The 23426-nt window shown below is 36.1% G+C and overlaps 1 protein-coding gene across 1 annotated transcript; it reads left to right on the top strand.

Moving 5' to 3' along the window:
- The first annotated feature begins 302 nt into the window (after positions 1 to 302).
- On the top strand, positions 303 to 17819 carry LOC145684703 (uncharacterized). Its single transcript, XM_081757080.1, has 5 exons — positions 303 to 808; positions 9252 to 9757; positions 10447 to 10624; positions 12126 to 12259; positions 16005 to 17819. Exons 1-5 carry the CDS (start codon positions 745 to 747, stop codon positions 16566 to 16568), a joined length of 1446 nt encoding a protein of 481 aa, XP_081613206.1. The 5' UTR covers positions 303 to 744; the 3' UTR covers positions 16569 to 17819.
- Positions 17820 to 23426: the final 5607 nt, after the last annotated feature.

Here is a 23426-nt window from a genome sequence, read left to right as displayed (position 1 = left end):
ATATTAATATATTTTCAATAATGAAACTTCGAGATTTGAAGGAATTTACCCTTTTTTACCAACTTATCCTTGACCAGTTTTAATCGCAACCATTGAAGATGATTGGAGTACCCCAAAGAAAGTAGGGGGCACGGTAGCTCAGTGATAGAGCGCTTGCCTTTATTGCATGAGGTCTCCGGTTTGATCCACAAAGAAAGTTTATGGTGGACAACATCGTCCTTGTGGGTTTTGTCGGGGTACTTCCGTTTTCTTCCACTTTCTAATTCTACCAATTCTTCCATTATCATTCACTCTTAAAAATTTCCTTGCTCAGAAATGAGAAAATTGCATGTTCAAAACAAAATAAGTAATTTTTACTCATATTTGAGACAAAATGTCTCATTATTTTGAAACGTGTTTTCATTTGTGAGCTCAAGGCAAATTTTCAGGTTCCCATTTATGAGATTTTCTCATTTCTTAAAAATGAGAATGAAATAGTGCGTGATTTGTAATATAATAGATGGCAGAAAAATAACGGTAACAATTTTACCGAAATAATATTACCATGTTTTACTTGGGAGTAATATTGCTAGGGTTTAATTACTATACAGGAAACGAGATAAAGGATTTCAGTTGTAGCAGAATGCGAATGGATATGAGTACGCAGTACGGTGATGCGGCTGAAGAGGCGTATGGGTACACATCATGTGAGAAGGAAGACAGCGGCGAAGAGACTGAAGAGTTGATAAAGTGTGTGAAACAGACATGAACTTCATAGAAGAAGTTCTAGTTGGACTCAACATAAAACTGTATTTGCCAGCTTTCGAACGTAAGTATAAATTATACTAAGTAACTACAAAATGCACAGCTCGTTGTTTACTTACCTGAAGTTCTGGTATGTGATTCAGTGTTTGTAAACATAGTAGGGGAGATCGTTGTACCAAGAGCATAGTGTACCTTGAGCCATTTCCAATATCTCGAAAGGTGCTGCTTTCTGATGATCCAACACCGAAGTACAGTCTTCTTCGATGTGCAATTGTCCACCAGTGCGAGTCTGGATGTGTTTCAGAAAGTGCTGTTTATGTGAGGAGATAAAAACAATTTTCTACGATCAAAGTAAAATTTTCAGTGTTAAGTTGAATGAGTGTCGACTGTGAATAAATAGACTAGGATTAATTTGAATATTATCATCGGATGCCTCATTCATTGGTAAGTAAAGTATTGGTGAAGTTCTGAGTCTTAGCTGTATTGTAGCGTTTAGGTAGCCATCTTTGTTGAAATGTAGATGCTCATGTACCTTGGGCCAAAGCTACGTCGTGTACCATGGACCAAATTGATCGTGGTTCATGGTACAAGAGGTTACAAAATACTTTCTTTTTTTTTATTTCAGGAAGACTTGTTGCCACAAAGATGCCCCATAGCAAATCTGGAAAGAAGAGAAATCCTGTGGATCCAAAGATATCCTATAGAGAAGCATCGAAAGTGTTTAATGTAAGCCGTTCTACTCTTACCCGACATTTACATAAATTTAAAAACAGTAAAGAGAAAGAATTCAAATATAAAGTGAATTATACAATGAAGAAAGTTTTTACAGAAGCCGAAGAAGAAATTCTTGTAAATTATATTCAAACTATTGCGAAAATGCAATACGGGCTAACTAAGAAACATGTTAAAGTACTTGCATATAAATTTGCTAAAGCGAATGAGAAGAAGTATCCAGCAACATGGGAAGAAAATCAAATATCCGGAGAAGAATGGATGCGTGCGTCTCTTAAAAGACATTCCACAAAACTTTCGATAAGGAAACCCGAAGCAACTATCCTAACTCTGGCTACCCGCTTTAATCGCCATAATGTTCAATGCTTTTTTACCAACATCAAAGACGTTCACAATAGATTTAGTCCCATTCATCCCGAGAAAATCTGGAACTTGGATGAAACTGGGCTCAGCACTGTCCAGGGACAGTCCAAAATAGTTGTCCCTAAAGGTGTCAAGCAGGTCGGTTGTGCAACATCAGGAGAAAGAGGTAACCTGGTCACTATGATCACGGCCGTCAACGCAGTTGGAAATTCAATTCCACCAATGTTAATTTTCCCCGGGGTACACTTCAAGGACAGAATGCTATTTGGCAGTCCCCCACGAAGTATTGGAGGCGCCAATGTATCAGGATGGTCCAATGAAGAAATCTTTCAGAAGTTTTTTGATCATTTTCTTACCTTCGTCAACTGTTCAAAGGAAAACAGGACTTTGTTAATTTTAGACAATCATGAAACTCATCTTTCTCCAGAACGTTTAGATAAGGCTTCAGCTGCTGGTGTAGTGATTGTAACATTCCCACCACAAACTTCTCATAAGTTACAACCTTTAGATATTTCTGTTTATGGGCCACTGAAGACATTTTACAGTCAGGCTGTTGAAGAGTGGATGTATAACAATAAAGGGAAAACATTTGATACATATACAGTTGCAGAGGTGCTGAAATAGCATTTCCTAGGGTATTTACACCAATCAACATATTATCCGGTTTTCGTAAGTCAGGGATATGTCCAAAATGAAATGAAATGAAGTCTTTGAGTTTTACGTCCCACGGTTATGCCGGTTAGGCTAAAGGAGACGGTGATTATGAGAAATGAATGAAATGGTGGAATGAAGAAAGTGGGAGGAAACGGGAGAACCCCGAGAAAACCCACGTACACGGTGTTTATCCACCACAAAGTTCACTTAGCGGGAGCAGGGTTTGAACCCGGGACCCCATGCACCAGAGGTGAACGCTCTACCAATGAGCCACCGCGGCCCCCCAGGAATATGTCCACTAGACACGAGTGTTTTCAGTGGCGACGATTTCCAGAGTCCATACGTCACAGATCAAGTTACAGAAACGCAGCTATCAAAAGAGGTTACAGTGTGTCTGGAGAATGAGAATGAGAAAATTGTGCACAAAGCTTTCAGTTCGAAACATTTGGATGAATCAACTGCTGGGACATCAAATGCACAAGACTAAAATATTGAATCGGGCACACCTGAAGCCAACAAGATAAAATAACTTAGGAAAACTGTCACTCCAGAAGAAATCCAGCCGTTTCCAAAGGCTCCAGAAAGAAAAGCCAATGTTACAAGGAAGAGAAGAAAAACTATGATAGCGACCGACACACCCGAGAAACAGGCTACAAAGGATCAAAAAGAGAAGAAACGTGTGAAGAAAAGAGCAAAATATGAAAAAATCAAAACTCTATCAATGTGGCCAGAAATTTAGGGGATATTTTCAAAACGAAGTCTGACAAACTTAGCAAGAAGGGCTCTAGTCATAAGACTCACCATAGCGCGGAAGGAATAATGAAGAGAAGAAAAGCAATGGAGACACAATCATCATCATCGTCGTCATCAACATCATCTGAGAGTGAAGATGAATCTACATTTTCTCTTGTGACTACAGATGATGAAGATAGTGCAGAGGAAGAATACCTATATTGTTGGAGTTCGAAAGAGGCTGATTGTAGTGGAGAAAAGTGGTGTAGGTGCATTAAGTGTGGACGGTGGACTCACTATTTATGTGCTGGGGTAGCAGGTCATGAGTGGAAAACTTGTGTTTGTGCCTTTTGTACATCAAACTAAGGTAAACTTTGTTTTGTTTAATGTTCAAAGAAAAATTTCGTTTCAAAAATATAATAAATAAATTAATGTGTTAACTATAAGTTCGTTAAATACATGCGTGAGTGGTGAAACTTATTTGTGACTTTTGTACATCAAACTAAGGTAAATTATGTTCAAAGAAAACTTTGAAAAATATAATAAGTAACTTATTGTGTTGAATGCATTCTTTTCTCTTCATTTAACCTTCTTTTTAGTGTGGCCCAAGGTACAGGACGGCTGTCCCAAGGTACATGAGCATATTGTACCATGATCCATTATGCAGAGTAATTTATATTTTGCTATGAAAATTTTGTAAGGTGTGATTTGCGATTATTTCCAAGGTAAATAGATTCAAGAAAGATTGGAGATTTAATTGACTTCGAAAAACTTGCATATATGATATTAGGAACGACATCATTTCAATTAATTTGAAAAGTGGCTCAAGGTACAACGATCTCCCCTACAGTGTATAGTCGTTAGGGTGTAAAATGCTGATTCCTTTCATATAAGTTCGTAATCAAGTTAGCTCCTACATTTATTAAGCTAAATATTCAATGCACATAATAACGAGGCAGTAATAACAAGTAAAGGCGGGCTGGAGCCTCGTAGGGAACGTTGATTTCTATATTACAATAGAATGACGAGGCATGTCAATGTTTTACACCGTTTCCCCTTCGCTATAAGTTGCAAAATAGCTATGTACGGAGTCAAAGAACACATGTCATCATGTAGTTGGAAACAGCGTTTAAAAAATTGTGATTTATAATTATGGAATTGCAATGCGGAGGTGCTTTGTACTGATCACGTAACATAGATTAGCGCTTTTTTTTTTTTTTGTATCAGTAATAGTTTTAATGACATAATGTATGCAGGTTATTTGGGCCTATGTTTAGCAGAAGGGGTCCAGCTCTTTTCTCTAAAAAAAATGTTACAATTTTGGTATTTTCTGTTCACATTCGGTTAGTTTAGAGTAGATTAGGTTAGGTTAGTTTAGGATAGGTTAGGTCAGGGGCGGATCCAGGACCGACTTCTGGGGGGGGGCGGTGTGTTGTCATACTGTAACTTTTAAGGGCTCCAAACTTTGGGATGGGTTTTATTTATATATATAAAATAAGAAAGTTGCCTCCTCTGGGGGGGAGGGCGATCGCCCCCTGGATACGCCCCTGGGTTAGGTTAGTTTAGTTTGTTATATTAGTGTAGGGATCCCTCATAATTTTCCAAAAAATTAGAGAATTTCGCTTATTTCTTCTAATATTAGGTTAGTTTAGGTTAGTTCAGGTTAGCTTAGGTTGGGTTAGATTTGGTTACGTTATGTTACGTCTAAATACTTGCATCATTCATTTCTCCTGTAAATTTTGTGTTTTTTACGTGCTTCTTGATCCCTTGTACTAAACATACTCCGTTATTTGTAGCATATAGGCAGGTCAGTATGCGAATTGAATATTTCGTGCAGATTGATTATACAAAACCATACAGAGATTCGTGAAATATATACTACTTTCTCTCTGAATTCGCTTTCTCTACCTTCAGCATGACGTGTGAACTTGCATTCCTCGGTGCAAATTCACTTTAAGAAATTTCGTGCAAAACATCAGCAAACCTGTGCTAGGTGCCTCTAAAAAGCACGAGTTCTACCTGACTCAGGGCAAAAGCACAGCATGTTAACCCATGCTGTAACGTTGGGATACGTCCGTAGGGATCAGGCGCGTCAGAGATGGTGGATATACGCGTAAATTAGGATTTTGAAAAACGACTGCTTTCACGATGCAAAGATATATTTTTGTTAAATTCATTTGCTTGTTACATTGAAGTGTGCATTTACATTCCCGGTGCATATTTAGTTTAAGAGGTCATGTGCAAAAACAATTTTACCTGTGCTAGGTGGCCACTAAAAGCATGAATGCTATGTAACCGACTCAAAGCATGAGCACAGCAGGGTACCGAGCGCGAATGCATCCCTAGGGAACTGGCGCGTCAGTAATTGTGGGTATACACATGAACAAGGACCCTAGAGAACAATTGCTTTCACGATGGAAAGATAACTTTTTTTTGTTAAAGTAATTTGCTCGTTACATTCCTTGCACGTTACGTTGTCCTTCATTAATCTACCACTACTTACCTTATGGACGAATGAGTGCATACTAGGTTTCACGTTCATTAATATATACACGTAAATACATATTTCACAAGTAAGAGCATGTCATATTTCGATTACTTTCACACTGCTCCATTAAAATATTAATACAAATATCTTCTATAAATTTTACAAATATGTGGATCCGTATAATCAATCTGCACATATTTTTTCCCAGGGAAGGGATTAATTTCACCCATATATGCACCCAGTCATCACTCAAGTATACTATATATTGAGAATTTGAAAAGTTATCAATACCAAGGATAACAATTTTCTTCTCCAGGAATAATTTTGTTTTTTCAGGGGGGGAAATCCCTGACATTCTCCGTCAATTTGCACATTGCATATAGTACTGTGCATATTTGTTCTTAATGTAGCGTAGGGCCGCGGTAGCTCAGTGGTAGAACGTTTGGTGCGTGAGGACCTAAGTTCGATCCCAGCTCGCGGCAAGTGGGCTTTGTGATGGATCAACACAGTGTGTGTGGGTTTCCTCTGGATTCTCCTGCTTCTTCCTACTTTCTTCATTCCACTATCTTATTCATTTTCATCATAGTTTCCTTTAGCGTACCCTACAGAACTGTGGGACGTAGAACTTAAGAGATTGCTTTTTTTTTTTTAAATTAATTTAACGTTCCAAGATTGAGCTCTAAGTCTAAGAGAGAGCCACCCGTTTGACGTGCGTTGAGATGGAATCAGTGAGTTTCGTTTCAGTATCGAGTTCGGTGGAATATATTTTTTTTTTCGGGAAACTGCCACCTTAGTAATGCCAATGTGATTATTCATAAGCAAATGCTATGCATATAAAATTTATTTTATTGGCACTGTACTATAATCAGTACGCTACAAATGATGTTTATATAAATAATGAATGATGAAATTTAAATTAGAAATTTAGTATATAGGCTAGATAACCAAAAATATTAAAAAGTCCAACTGGCAAGCTAGAGGTGTAATCGAAAAATTTTCCGAGCAGTTATTAATACATTGAATCAAATTTAACGTTGGCTTCTGTATGAAATAATAGGCATTCAGGCAAACAGATAGATTAGGCAACGTGGTTTCGTTTAGTTTGTAAAGGCGTGTATAACAGCGAGGGAATGAGCGACGGGACCCACTCTTTAGAGTGACGCTTATCTCGGGGCCGCGGTGGCTGAGCACCAAGTGAGCTTTCTGGTGGACAGTGTGTGGTGGGTTTTCCCGTGGTTCTATCATTCACTCCCACTTTATTTTTACTGCTTTGTTTATTAACATTTAACATCGGGACATAAACGTTGGACGTTACACTCAAATAGGAATTGTTGCCTTTGGGCTAACGGACAGATGGGACAATAATTATTACGTTTGTAGAAAAAAGAAGGAAACTGGAGAACATCGAGAGAGCCCAGGAATTCAATGTTGTCTGTCAGAGACTTACATGAGATCGAACCATAGACCTCTCGCGACAGGTGAGTGACAGCTGCCCCATATCCTTTCCTCTTACGTAAATAAGATACCGAAACTTCACTCTTCGTTTTAGTGTACCTACAAATAAAAAAAAAGTTATTATTTAAAAGTTTTGAGTCACGTTTCATGGTGTAATGAACATCTTAATGGATTCTACCGTTTCATCTTTTAGGCTTGTACCCGCTAAACGAATATAGAATTATAATACGCCTGGGCAGTTTTTGAAAAATGAAATCACGATTATGCCCTGGAACTAAGAGAGACTGATGATGAGAATGAATGAAATGGTGGAATGAAGAAAGTGAGGAGGAAACGTGAGAATCCCGAGAAAACCCACGCACACGGTGGATGTTCACCATAAAGCCCACTTGGCGTGAGCTGGGATCGAACCAGGGACCCCACGCACCAGGGTGAATGCTCTACCTTTGAGCCACCGCAGCTCCTGGTGAAGTTTTTGTGGGTTTCATTTCAAACAGTGTAAGGGTGATCTGGAAGCGAACCGGTTAGCTTAGTGATTAACGCGTGAGCACAATAAACCGGAGACGCGCATCCGATTCTCTGTCCAGTTATACATTTTTCGCTTTTTGTATATCAATGTCTTCGTACCTATAGACGAATTGATCTGATATGAAATCAGTTTTTTTCTGCATGTATCATGCATGCTATCTATTGAAGCGAGTGGGCCTACATCCTGTTTGAAAGAATGATGGGTATTTTTTTTTTCCTGATCATCCAGCACGTACGGTTAGTGCTTGTTTTTCTCACGAGTGATCATTTGAATGTGTCATTTTGTTTTAGGAGCATTTCTGATGGGAAATTGTATCCCCTCCGTGAATTTGAAACTTATACACTTTTAGTTAGCAGGGTAAAAATATACCAATGAAAAACATGAAAATACTCCTATATCAGATGGTTCCCCCCGCCTCCTCGTAACAAAGTCTGAAATAACATTGTTTATTTTAATGGATAGAAATAACGCAAAAGGGGAGCATTATTTCTTACTTAAAATTATACTGACTTAAGTACCCAAATGTAGAAAAAACTTGACGCTACATTTCATGACCCCTTGTCATCTTCCTCGCGCTTGTATTTTTCTTAACAAGAAAGTAGTACTGTCACGTGTCCATCGGTGAAGGAGTTTGGTTTGTTTGGCATGATATTTTTTGCAATATAGAAACCGGAAATTGTAGTGTGCTTCTACTTCCGATCTTAATGTATGTTCTTTGGACGCTTAATTGATTGAAGAAAACTACTTAATGCTATCTATTGCCGTTTTCACAACCAACGTTAAAACTGAAGCGAGTTTTCTGTCATTTCTCGTTTAAATATAGGTTAAGAGAAGATGGTACGTACTTACGCTCAGAACACTAAATCGATTTCAAAGATCCACTTTTAGCTATCTCTTAATATTTTTTTTCTGTGTAGATCAATATTAAATTGGAAACAGTAGTAAACTATTACCACTTCCGGTTATGGTGGAGGGATACGGGTAAGGATGGAATATTTCCGTGATACGCAGAGTCGATCATAAAAACCGTTTCTCGCTATGTTACCATTTTTGTTCTATGGCAATGGACGTTGAAACTGAAATGAAACCTCTTCTTGAGATCTTGAATCCATTCTAAGAAACCGCTTGTGGCTATCTGGTTCTGGTCTACGGCGATCAATATTAAAATCGGAAATGATTCATTTATGTTGGAGTTAGGAGAGGATAGATGGAAATGCATGCAAAAAGGCATTTGGTTATTGGTACGATTTGTTAGACGAAAGAGTGAACTGCGTTACTGTCGATACACTGTGATCAAATAAGTGGTTTCTTGCAGTGGTGCTATTCTAATTTTTTAACAATCTGTTCTCTCTGTCTCTGTATATATAGCAAATAATGCACCTTCACCCGCGTAATAAATATCGCTGAACCGCGTAGCCACCGTACCTTCCTAGGGAAAAGCAGCTGTGAATATTAGTGATATACAGGTGTAATTTAATGATTCAGTCTCTTGAGTTGCAGTGTATTACGTTTCGAAGCTTCCACTTGTGCTCACTGTATGTGTTTTCATTTTAGGTGAAAAAATAGACGAGGAAAGCTTTTATTTGTTAGATGAAGAAACAATTAAAGCATTAATTCCTGAAGCAGGTCCTCGCTTAAAATTCCGCAAGAAATGGCAGGAAATGACATCATCATCATGTTCTTCACCACCTACAACACTGAGAGACGAAGACACAGATTCAACCTTAGACGTTTTCTCGTCTCCTTGTGATGATGAGGGTAGTAGTATTGAAACGTCGACATGTGGAAGCCGAACTCCGTCGCATTCCCCTGAGGAGCAAGACAATGATTTAAATTTAAACTTAAGAACACTTTTGGAAAGGAAATGTCCAGATCTGCTTGAGAAGATGGATAATAATCAAGGGATTAATATTCTAGAGAAGTACAGTATCAACCGAATTATAGTAGATGCTTTTATTGAAAAATACGGCTGTCAGCCAACTACAAAGCAAAAAACCAATCTTGCAAAATTGATCATAGGATCGTTCCCTATATTGAAGGGAAATGGTGGCAGTGGATTTGTGAGTATCACACTTGGCTTTTATTAGAAATATATCTTTTGTATTGATGATAGTAGTTTAAAATAGTGGTTCTTAACATTTTCGACCGTAGCATTCTTTGGGTGAATGCGATTGTCTTGATGCTCCTGTCATCTTAATCCAGTTCACCCATACACAAGGCTGAATGTAAGACTAGGGCAAAGCAGTTTAAGAACCATAAAACGCTTCAATTATTATTATTATTTGTAAAAAGCGTACTAAAATGTATAATAGCTTTTGTCGCATAATATGAAGAAAAAAAAAGACTAATAGGTCATGCAATCTTAAATAGACTATTAGAACTTTGTTTCAGAACTCCCTTTGGAAACAAGAACACTCCCTGACTATTAGTAACACCCACGTTGAGAACCACTGGTTTAGAACCGCATATGAAAACATTAATTATGAGTTCTTCAAACTATTTTGAAGTTCAAATGTGTTGACTTTGCATGCGACTTCACAACATGTTTAACTACAGTAACAGGAAATGGATTACAGATTGTGATTTATTTACTGAAGTTCAGAATGCTGAGAAACAATTCATATACCCTTCAATGGTGTGTCAACATTTTTAAGTAGCTTTATTAAGCATTCTTATATGTATTTTTTTAAGTATGTGTTGTTGCATATCTGTTTTCCTTTTGGTTCGTTTATGATTTTTTTTTCTTCAGATTGATAGTGAATTCGAGTGTTTATTTGGTGGACGATCTAATGCACTCACTCTTGACTTCGGGCTAATTGCGGACAAACTAATTTTACAAGCCCGAAATTGTGGTCGGAAAGCAGCAGAAGACGTAGCTTCCGATTTCCTTGCGAAGTATGGACGAACTACAGATATTACTGCAGAAAGTAAGTACCATTTGTATTTTTAATTGTTTTGGCATGAGTAGTACACAATAGGAACATGTTTAGAAACTGGATTTTCAAGTTTCTTCATGTGGCCGGCAACATGAAGAATAGGGTTAAAGAACATCTCAAGTGCGAAAATATCCTCTCCGTAAAATACATGAAGCCAGTTACAGTGAATTCTGAAACATAAAAATTTAGCAACGCTTAACACCAGTTTCTAAGGAAGTAATTGTATTCTTTTAACAACTGTTGATAAATTCCTTAGTTGTTCGCAGTGTATTACACTCATCGCAGTAAAGCGATTAGCAGTGTTACAGAAGGCAATCCATGTATTATGGTTTCTTCTGTTATTTCAGCTGCAAGATGATCTACAACTTCACGTAACAATTCATTAATTCCAGTATCTAGTCATTAACAGTATAACAGTGTTCCGCCGAACAGTATAAAATCTAATACAGTACCTATGAATTTAATGCAGAAATACAAATTTCAGTAAATTGAGAAGCAGAAGTAGCAACAAATCTCGCATCAGTTATCAAAATTAGTCGATGAGATTGTAAACCTTTTTAATTTCATTCTTTTCGTGCTTTGTTTTCATTATTTAATTCTTTAGGGTTTGTTCCGGAATTTTGAAGTTTGCCAACTTATCTTTCCATTGGAGGAGAGAATGAACAGAAACTACTGTGAATTTTAGTATTTTGAATAATAATAATAAACTTGTGAAAAAATAATCCGATAAATTTATTCCACACTTCTAGATTTTCGTAAATCCAAACCTATAGAGCACATTGTCCATTCTGTAATGTTTTGTTCAGAAGGTAGTAATTTATGCGTGACAGCTGTTAATGTACATTTGTATATTTGATTTGGAAATTTGACCCTTAATATTTTGTACAATATTAAGCTGGTGAATATATATACTATCACCTATACTATATTGTGTTGTTAAGCTCAATAGCCGTCTCTGGAGGTGTATTTTTATTTCGTCATGCTCAATTTTGTTTCTAATAGGTACTCGGACAAGACATTGAGTGTATTAGTGAATAGTGTATATAATTTGGAGAATTAGTTTTGATGTGATTTGGTCATTTGCGCTTTTGAGAAATTTAAGAATTTTAATTTATTTATTTTGGCAATTGCTTCTCAAACTTTCTTCTTTGCGCGATACCCTTTCGAACCTCTCCTCTCTATATTTTAGTTTAAACCAATTGATTAGTACTGGGTGGCCATTAAAAGGCCACCTTAAATTGAAATCTTTCGTTGGGCTTATTATTTATTTATTTCTATTTATCAGTTCTATGGCGATCCAAATTAATATTGTATTGTATTGTATTGTTTATTTTCGGTGTATATTCATAAACAATTGTTTATAGAATACTATGCACAGAAGTTTATGTACACCTTTTCTAAATGAACTAACATCTAGTCTGTTGAAATAGAAAAAAAAATACAGCAAGATTTGCTATCTGAGATTGACATTCCTTATTTTCTTTCTTTCAAGAAACGAACGTTGCACTAAAATTATTACCCTATCTTCTACCTCAAGGAGTGATTTCCAGACGAAAGGGACGAAAACATGTGAAAGAACGTCCAACAGTTTTGGATTCATTGGAGCATTTTATTAACACCATACCTGTAAGTAACTAAGTTATTTTCGTTGTCATACACGTGTATGTTAAAATTAGTTTCTTCCTTGAAATAATGTACAATTCTTATTCATCAACGATTATAATGTAGTTTGTAGTTCATTCCCAAGTAGCGAACAGTCAAGAACATACAGGCTTTTTGCTATAATGTTAAGCTTTATCATATCATGAAATACTAACCTTGAAATACACTCAGCACCTGTTGTATTAATTTTGTGTTATAGGCTTCGATAACTACATAATTTTTGTGCTGGTTCGTGGATTCACATTATGGCAAATGCTTTCAGTCTATGGGGGGGGGGGGACTTCGTTAATAAAAGTAAACACAACAGAGAATGTGTTTCTCCAACAAAACAAGTTGAAGTTTTGATACATTGCAGCGTCACATAATGTGTGGCCTCTGCTTACCTGTTAAATAAAATAATTTCATTTATGAGGACCAAGGTTATTTAATAGGCCACATTGTGTGACGTGGCAGATCATCAACCCTCCAGATGGTGAATTGAAGTAATACTCTCAATTGGGTGATTCTGCTATTAATGAAGTGTAATCTGTTTTTCCTAAAGACTGAAAATAACATTTACCATTATACGATGTCCACGAACCAAAGTAAAGATTTTCTGAGTCACGTACAGATGATAAGAAACCATCAAAATGTTTACGATTAAAATGAGTGTTTAATTGTAGTTCAAGGTTAATATTTCATAACTAAACATGCATTCCATTAATTCATTTCGTAATTATGCCAAGCCATAGATGAATGTAGCATCATTCGACTTGATCGGCTTTTATGTGTGTGTTCGAGTGTCGATCTGTCTGCTCCACGATAACTCTCGTAAAACTTATCCGATTTTAATGAAATTTGGTATGTAGATTCCTTTGACATTCTCACGTTACCCTATTGTTTGGGGTGGCAGTCCATTAAAAACAAGGGAGAAAACCTAACAGCTTTTTTCTTTATGTAAGTCGGTTGAGGCGTTCAGGAAAAAAAAATTCCTTCCCCCCTCCTAACACCCCTCCAAAAATGCTTGGCGGCTGAAACTTTTGGAAACTGAGTTTCTCATAAATGTTAATCGATACTGTAAATTTGGTGCAGATATGCTTGGGGGCAGTTTTCACATGCTTATTCCGCTAGGCCCTTTGCAGGATGACGTAGTGAAATTTATTAAATTCATTAGACGAAAGAAATTCATTATTGAAATTTATTAGACAAAAGTTACTGTGTACTTTCTTTATATGATTCCAATGATGATTTAAATTTGCTTAGAACAAAGGGGTGAATTTACACACACATACACACACTCCAATAGTGCCTACATTTTCTTTAAGGGTAGCAAATCATTACTTATAGGAACAGCTAAAATCAGTGAAATATCATAGATGAATTACGACCCCCTCCCTTTCCCCGCGAATTTTGACTTCCAAACTATGGTATATATAAATATAGGAAGTCTTATAGAACGCCTGTGTTACTCTGTCTGCTTGCCTCTGAACAGGTATCAGAGCAAAAACGGTAACAGCTATCGACAAGCGGTTTTCGGGAATCGATTCAGCGTCCGAGGAATAGGTTCCTCGTTGAACAACCTTCTGCTTAAACTAGAAGTGATTGAAATCGAACATTTCTGGTTTCAACAGTAATAGGTATAACTCAAAAACCATGTTAGCTAGCGACAAGCGATTTTCGGAAACCGACACATGGTCTCAAGGAAGTAACCCACCTTAATCCCTATATTTCCACTGAAACCAGTAATGGCAGAAATTCGCTGCTACTTCGGTTTCAATATTAATTTTTATAGGACAAAAGCGGTGAGATCGAAAAGCGGTTTTCGGGAATTGACTCAGAATCCCAAACATTAATTCAGTGTTCGTTCATTATTTTCTATTTAAACCAAAAGTGGTATAAATCGCCATTTTCGGTTTAAACATTAATGATTATAAATTAAAACAATGGAGTATTAGATCATTTCGCGTGCAGTACATCAGTCAGTTCCGTGAAAGAGGATGGAGGTAGAAATCTGCGCGGGGTTCGTGTATCCAAAACTGACCACAGATGTTCAATTATGTTCAGGGATTGGCCGGACCAGGGTAGGTGTGCATGGGCGTACCATCATCCTGGAATATGGTGTCATTGCCTGGAAACAATATTTGGACTATAGGATGCATGTGGTCTCCTAAAATGGCGACATAGTCACACCCAGTAACCATCAGTACAGGACCAACTAAAAACCAGGATATTGCTACCCACAGCTTCATGCAGCCATATTGCTCCCATATTTCACATTGGCTGGAGATACTGTGGATCATATTTTTCTGAGGGAGTCCCCAGACATAAACATAGCCTATAGTTTGCAATAAGATAAACGATGACTCATCCGACCATATCATACGTTTCCAGTCATCAACTGTCTATGTATATTCGCGGCAGCATTGGCGCAGTTTTAAAATGTTAGGTCCTCTATCAATGGTTTCGCCAGTGAAATCCAACCTTGTATGTTCATGTAATGTAATCATGGCGGACTGTGATTGTCGATAAGGCTGTAGGAAGGGCTGCTTGAGTTCCTTCGTCACTTGCCGCGCAGTTGTACAAAGGTTCTGAGTAATAGTCCGCGTAAATACTTGATGGGACCGGTACCTGTCACTGATGTTTTTCTTCTAACCACTGTTCCTCTTCGCCGATGTGGTTTATCCAGTTTTGTAGGCCATCATTACCTGGGATATTCTGCCTCGAGACACACACACACATTTGCCACTTTCGTTACGCTTGCACGACATAGCGGAGCGAAAAAGGTTTGCCCTCTTGGGAAATCGGAACGGTCGCATATTTCAACACTATGAAGGGCCGCGGTGGCTCAGTGGTAGAGCGTTCACCTCCCTGGTTCGATCCCAGCTCGCGGCGTGTGGACTTTGTGGTGAACAAACACCGTGCTCATGGGTTTTCTCGGGGTTCTCCCGTTTCATCCCACTTTCTTCATTCCACCATTTCATTCTTTTCTTATACTCACCGTCTCCTTTAGCCTTTCTTATACTGACCGGCATAACCGTGGGATGTAAAACTGAAAGATTTCTTTTTCATTTCATTTTTTCAACATTGAACGTCTGCTCAATTCATTGCATCTTGCCCTTCTATTGCTCCTTGCGTAGTACAGCGTTTGTACTAAAACACCACAACAGTAGCTGGACGCTTCCACTGCCAACGAAAGATCTTTAGTTTTCAGGTGTGTCCATTAAATTGATAATTTTCTGTATATTACTTCATGTTGTGAATATAGTGTCCACCGCGTGTCTTTTTTTTTTTTGGGTGGGGGGGTCTTTACGTTTCGTCTCTAATTTTGTTTCACCATTTTGTTAACATTGCTGTGTCCTTTTGTTTCAGATCATAAACGTAAAACGTTTACCTAAATCAAAATAAATACGATTTTATTTCCGTAAGTTAAAATGTTGTCATTCATTATCAGACGATGGAAAAGATCAGACAATAATGATACTTTAAAAAAAAAAAAAAGAATTCTTATGTTCCATACAGAATTCCATTTGTTTGCAATAACCTTAATTACGTTCAATTTATGATCAAAAACATTTTAGAAATTCATGCACAACATGCCCTCACGCAAAAAAAAAAAAAAAAAAAAAAAAAAAAAAATCGAACATTCCAGATTTTGTCTCATGTTATTAACTTAAACTAACGATAGATTTACCTACAAAAATACTAACATTTATTATTCGCTTTTTGGTAGGTGGGAGCTGGACTGGAACGGATCATGAAGGAAGAAAGACTTTTGAATGGAATGAGAACCCAGCCCTTTGTTCTTGTTATAGGAGATCTTGTGCGTCCACAGCAAGTGTTCGTAATCATTGAGGACCATATCATTCCAGCAACTTCTGTGTTGAAAGCTGTAGACTTAGTTTTCAAACTTACATACACTTTGAATTTAGAATTTTCACCATATTGCAAGAACGTGTGGCTATTTTTGGACGATGCATTCTACAAGTGTGGGAGAGATACACCTATATTTTGTCAAATTGAGGACATTGTGCTTTTCATGGAGTCAGTTTACATCTTATGTAAAAGTTTTCAGACGATTGGTTTCTCTGAACATTTCCATGCGTATGTAGTAACACCACGAACGACTGTACAAGTTGTAACTATAAACTCTCTTTATAATTATTTGCCACTTCATGTTCGTTCCTCTTTCCATAATGGTGACGATAATTTATATGTTACATTGAAACATGAAATTAGTTCCAATAACCGTTTTTTTTTTTTTTTTTTTAAAGATAGTATAATACTTTTGCAGTAGAGAACACATAAGATGGTTGTGAACCATATTTTGTTATATTCAAACATGTAATTAGTTCCAGAAACCTTTCTGTTTCTAAGATAGTGTAATACTTCTGTATTCAAAATCACATTATGGTTGTGAACCATAAGTTACACGTTGCACTGAAACCAGGTGCGGCTCGTAAGGGAAATCACATAGGTAAAATTTAATGTTTTATCGCTTCGAACTAAGTGAAAAAAGTTACCTGTTGTCATTCTTGCTCTCAACAATTAGAACACTAGGCAACTTTCCTTCTTTTGTTTGAAACAATAAAACACTTTATTTTTACCGATATAACTTCCCTCACGAGCCGCCTCTGATTAGAACATGAAATGAGCTCCAACAACCTTTTGTTTCTAAGATAGTGTAATATTATGTAATCGAAATCGCATATGATGGTTGTGAACCGTATTTTATACTTGTATTGAAACACGAAATGAGTTCTAATAATCTTTTGTTCCTAAGATATATGTAGTCGAGAGCACATATGATGGCTGTAAACAAAGTTATTTCATTTGCAAAGATAAGCATAGTGGAGTCAGGAACAAAAGTGGTTGATACCTTTTATCTGTTATTTCATAAGTTCATAATCTAAAAACTAATCGACCGATTGAAGTCGTTTTTGATACATAGTAGTAACTTTTTGTGTGTGTGATTTTTGTATATTGTTAATAATTTACAGCTACGAATTACTCTATTTAATCTATAATCTGTGTGAACTTAAACATACGATGGTAACATGAATAATAACTTGCTTTAGAAACTCATCTTCTTAAAGAAAAATCAACATAATCACAAATCAGCTTATTTTTTGGTTTATTGTAAAACAAACGTTTCGTTATCAAATAGTATAATTTTCTTAGAATATATCTGCTTATTTTTTGGTTTATTGTAAAACAAACGTTTCGTTCAAAGAATATAATTTTCTTAGAATTTATCAGCTTATTTTTTGGTTTATTGTAAAACATACGTTTCGTTATCAAATAGTATAATTTTCTTAGAATATATCTGCTTATTTTTTGGTTTATTGTAAAACAAACGTTTCTTTATGAAAGAATATACTTTTCTTAGAATTTATCTGCATATTCTTTGGTTTATTGTAAAACAAACGTTTCGTTATCAAAGAATATAATTTTCTTAGAATTTATCTGCTTATTTTATTGATTTATTGTAAAACAAATGTTTCGTTATTAAAGAATGTAATTTTCTTGCGTTGAAACAAAGGTTTAAATGTGCTATATTTTAAACATGTTCATTTAATATAAATTCTGTATGTACTAAAAGTGTTTTTTTTTTTTACATGTTTATATTTTGTTTATATCTTTTCCCTTCTTCTCGTATTTGAGAACCCCGTTTCTGTGCATCGTTTCTCACTTTTGAGAAAGACACTTCTCAAATTTTTTTGAGAAATGTGTTTCTCAAAATTGAGGTTATATGTCTCATTTACTGAGATGTTCCTTTCTCAATTTTAAGAATAAGTACATTATTTCTCAAATTTAAGAAACCAATTGCACCCTCAGAAATGAGACATAATTACTCGTATTTGAGTCATTATTTCTCAAAATGATTTGAGAAAATCGAAATCTCACTTTTAAGAATGTATTACTCGGTGCACAGATAAGAAACGGATGTTCTCAAATACGAGGAATTTTTTCTCGAATTTAAGAAACCATTTTTAACAGTGTTCACTTCGCTTTAATCGTCGTCTTCCTAAGCCCAACGGGTATAATTGTGGGACGTTAAACTCAAGAATTTCATTTTCATTTTTTTTTTCAAGAAAGTATACACTACGTTTTATCGAACACCAAATAAGTTTTACTTTGTTTCTACCAGAAAAGCATTTATTATAAGTGGAAATTATAATCATTGAGAATATTTTATTCCCTTTTACTCCCTTATTAATGATAGATCCTTGCAATATCAAGCAATAAGATTGTTTTGAAAGATACGAGGGAGACATATGAAACTTGGAAGTTTTATTAAAATCGAATAAATTTTAAGAGAATTCTAGAGAAACAGATAGAGGAACGGACAGATACAAATGTAGGTTGAGTCAAATAGTAGAAACTCGTTACGTTCGTTTCAAATAGGTGTATATTTAGCAGTGGCGGATCTAGAAGGTAAAATCTGAGGGGGCTGCCAAAACCCAGACTATGATAGGTATATCACGAGTTTACTATAAACTTTCAAAAATATATAAATTATAGTTTCAAATATTTTAAGTCACTCAAATATACCCGGTCCAGGGCTAGATCCGCCACTGATATTTAGTTTCGGATGCAAGCTTATTTCTGTTGTTTATTAATGGAAGAAAAATCTAGAACACCCTTACTTCTGATCTAGAATTATACTTGCCTCCTTAAATTATTATCTTACTAGGGAAGGTCGCGAGGTGTTACTCTGACTTCATATCGATACTATGCTCAGTCGAGTCCTCCTTACATATGAAACAATTAGGTAAAATCCTCGATCGCAAGCGTGTTCGAATTATGAGCGTTAAAAGTTCAAAACTGAACATATTTTGCGAAAAGTTTGAAGTAATCATTCTTGGGATAGAATTTTCATTTTTGGTATTGGGGTATTTTCTTGGATGTTCAACATGATGGTGAGGTCAAGACGTATGCATTTTGCACGATAACGTAACTTATTAAAGAGAAAGTGAAGGGTAATGGCGTCTTGCAAATTGCAAATTGCCTCCTGTTTGGCACACCGGGTCAATAGGCTAATAAAACATATTAATCACCCCTATGCAACTGTATTGTCATTCAAATGTCACTTTCGTGTGTAGCCATCTTCAAATTGAACAGTGACATTTGTCTCCGAAACGCTTTGCGCGGAACTAACGTGAACGGGACTCCCAACTCCCGGCCTCTGTTTATGCATTGTGGAAAAACTCAAAATTTCAGTTTAGTGTCCCACGATTATGCCCTTTAGGCTAAGGAAGACGATGTTTAAGGTAAGTAAATGATGATGGAAGAATTGGTGGAATGAGAAAATGGAAGGAAACTAGAGTACCCTGGAAAAAAACATACACACGAAGGTATGCATTGTCGGAGGTGTTTCAAAATCACATCGCGAGAGCCATCTTTTTCAAAATTTTTCAACGGATTTTAATGGTGATAGTTGGAAAATAGTGGCCAAACTTCAGGCAATATTTTACGATATTCGGAGAGAAATGTTGCCAAAAAACAAACAATTTGCTAGCAATGATGTATGCAACTAGCGGCTTCCATCTGATTCACAGCTTTGAGCACACATTCTAGCTAATATTTTGTTTTCAATTATTTTGGTCTATTTTGTCGCTGAATATCTTCAAATATTCCCTGACGTTTGACCAATATTTTCCCATAATCTACATTCCAGTTCGCTGAAAGCTAAAAACATGGCTAGTGGTGATGTATTAGAACACCATATTCAGCGATGCATAAGCATAGGCCGACAGGGGTTTGGATAACTACTCAGCATGGGCGTCGCCAGAAACTTTCGCAGGGAGTCAAGAACAAACGCTAATAATACACACAGACACACACACACACACACACACACATATATATATATATATATATATAATAAACAAAATCACAATATTATAATTAGGAAGTCATGCAAATACATATACTATGTTGACTTTAGAAGAACTTTCCGAAGACAGAATCGTATGTTCCCTCCTTAATACTTAATAATTCCTGTTTTCAACATCTCAAACGTTGAAAGAATCAAGGAGAGAGAGAGAGAAAGAATGCATGTTCGTGACTATGTTGCTACCTTACGTGCCTTTGGCGTGGGAGATTCGATGTAGATTCCCGGTAGAAGTTGAGCTCATGAAGTTTGCATTCCATATGAAGCTTTAGGTCCACATCTCACCCTCGGGGCTGTAAGGGACGCTAAACTCAGAATAAACCAACCCAAAAAGAGAAAACTTTATAACAGTACTGTGTTTCTTGATGTTTATTTATCAGTCCTTTCCGAAGTCATGCAATAACGAGACTGCTCTCGGGATCTGGATAAATACAAGAAAATATTTTTTTGTGCATGAAAATCAGAACCTAATCATTTCACATAAATAGAAATTTAAAAAAAAATAACACATGCAAAAATGTATTTACGAAAATATTACGGTTTTACTTACCAAACAGGAAAAGAGCAGATTTTATAAGATAAAATCGTCATCATCTTTGTCTTTGTAAATAACTAAGCCACCAGGTAGAAATAATTCCTTGTCTTGTTTCATAAAGTTCACACAAAATGCACAAAATCTTTCTTTCTTCCGTAACCACTTTACAAAACGTAGAACAATCAAATTATATTTATAAAAAAAGCGAACACACAATATAAAAGAAAGTGCAGATAAAAAAAATCTCTATATATAGACAAGCATATCATATAGGTCTATAGGTGTCGTATAGAACATTCATATAGTTCTATAGAACATTCATATAGACGTGTCATATAAGTCTACTTCTTGAACAAGAATTGCATACGCCTTGGTTCTTTCCCAAAAGCATCCAACACGTCTGATATGAATTGTGTTTTATATTTATTTATAAGTTCCCGATGGAGACTCATCATACAGAATCCTGTCAATCTTTCTTCAGAGACAGTTGGCCTTAATCACGTTTTCACACGTCTTAGGGTGCTAAAACTTCTCTCAACACTAAATGTTGTAACGGGGAGGGTAACCATTACTTCTATTCCTTGCTTTATTGCCAGATAAAATGTTGCGTGATCCATCAAATCAAAAAGAGAGAGTTCCTCTAAACCAGCGTTTCCCAACCGGTGTGCCGCGAATGGGCCGCTGGTGTGCCGCGAGGAAATGAAAACAAAATTATTAATTATACAGCAACCAAATTACAAGACAGGAAAAATGTGTATTTGTATTTCACATTACTATGAACCTCTACAATGGAAAAAAATACTGTAATTGTAATATATTATTGTATATACATACATTACTACTACACATATTGTATTTCGAAAACAGAATTTTATTAATATTTAAAAATTGTGGCGTACATTAACCGTTAATAAATTATGTTTCACACTGTTACTTGTCTATACATTTTTAATGTTAAAAAAAGTTTTTATTATCATTGCTATGACCATTATTGCTTCTTCATTGTTACAGGTTATTTCGTAACTTGAAATTTTAAAATCTCATTCTACCCTTTCGACAAAGCAAACACTCATACAAATTACCTCCATCTGTTTTAAAATACAGTCTTCAAAAAGAAAGTGCATGTTTAAAAGCCTGAGTCCTATATTTCGTTGGAATTGTTTTCTATTTTTGAATTAGAATGAAAAATAAAATAATGATTTACGATGGGGGGAAACCAGTGATCGAGCTTTTTTCTCTGTGAGGAGGTCAGTAATCACAGAAAAAATTACGACGGTATTTTCTATTTACTACTACTACTAATAATAATAATATCTATGAGTGTGCCGCGAGAATTCAATTTACACCCGTAGTGTGCCGCAAGTTGAAAAAGGTTGGGAAACGCTGCTCTAAACTGTCTGCATCTAGATTTCTGTTTCCATAAATCGTACCAGCATTCAGCTTGAGGGAGGATATTGTCAAATTCATACATTTCATTTATTTCATCAATCATCTTCATGAATTGTAGTTTAGAGGTGTTTCTTATTTCACGGGGATGCAGTGTGAAGAGTGAAAAGCCTGGACTATGTTCTTCCGAAAATATATTATTTCGCGACTGTAACAAAGAATCCATGTAGGTATAAATATGGTTCGCCGATAATATACTTCCGCATTTGTGTATGGAGGATTAGCAGATGAACTTGTCGAGATACAAGTCTGGGAACTGACAGCTGAATATTCAGTTTATCAGCAACACGAATACACTTTTCGAAGATCGAATGAAATGTAACTTCAGCTGTATCTCTCTGTTCTTTGAACATACAAAGCAACTCCGAAATGTGTGATTTTGCCGCCATTAAGTTCAACTGAACTCCTTGCAAAATTTGTGCTACTGGCTCAAGATACGAGGAATATTGACTGATAACTGACAAAGAAACAATAAAGGCTCCTGTTTTTCCTGCACAAAACAGACAATAAGCATTGCTTCTAGTTTCAGAAACTGTAGAATTAATTGACGGTTCTTCTAACGCACACAATATTTCTATGAAATGTTCAGAAAATTTTCTGATGCTGCTGTATTTGAAAGTCCAGCGGGTTTCAGAAAGAAGTGGGATATTTGGAATATTTTTTCTTCTTAATGGGCTCTCGTGAAAGAAAATTGTGATTTCTTTGATAATATGCACTGTGTTTCGTATGTAAGAAACGGAACATAGCTTATTAACAAGATTAAGCTTGTGTGATGCACAATGGTAAAAAAAAAAAAAAAAAACGCTTTTGGGAATTGTCGTCTGATAATGCTTTGTACACCGTTACTACATCCAGCCATGGTGAAAACACCAACCATCGAAACCCTTCCCTACAAGTTCAGACTGAGATAATCCATGTTCTTCCAATGCTTTTAGAATTATTCTAGCAATATATGCGGCGTTTAACTCTCCTAATGGAATGAAACCTACGAAATCTTCTCGCATCTGATTTTCAACAGTGTCATAAAACCGAATGCCTAGAGACAATTGTTATACACCCCCAATATCATCTGTCTCATCTGCAAGCACACTATACTAGTGGGAAGAAACTATTTTAGGCTATATATACTGTTCATACAAAGTGTTGCTTGCAACTGATATCAATTCATTTTGAGTCTGCACAGATAAGTATTTTGCATTTTGAGCAGCAGTTTCAAAGTGTTGCTTTAATGTTATATCACCTGAATCTACTTTCAATTGGAGAAGATCGTAGAAATT

This window comes from Thermobia domestica, chromosome 5, assembly GCF_964235325.1.
Source record: "Thermobia domestica chromosome 5, izTheDome1.hap1.1, whole genome shotgun sequence".
Taxonomy (NCBI): Eukaryota; Metazoa; Arthropoda; class Insecta; order Zygentoma; family Lepismatidae; genus Thermobia; species Thermobia domestica.
The sequence above is the reverse complement of the archived record's forward strand: the minus strand, read 5'-3'. Positions and strand labels throughout refer to the sequence as shown.

What these genes read in the sequence shown, in the direction of transcription:
- LOC145684703 (XM_081757080.1), top strand. Translation starts at nt 745, where the DNA reads ATGAACTTCATAGAAGAAGTTCTAGTTGGACTCAACATAAAACTGTAT. An exon ending in GTATTTGCCAGCTTTCGAAC is followed by an intron (nt 809 to 9,251) that starts GTAAGTATAAAT and finishes TTTTCATTTTAG; the next exon opens with GTGAAAAAATAGACGAGGAA. An exon ending in GAAATGGTGGCAGTGGATTT is followed by an intron (nt 9,758 to 10,446) that starts GTGAGTATCACA and finishes TTTTTTCTTCAG; the next exon opens with ATTGATAGTGAATTCGAGTG.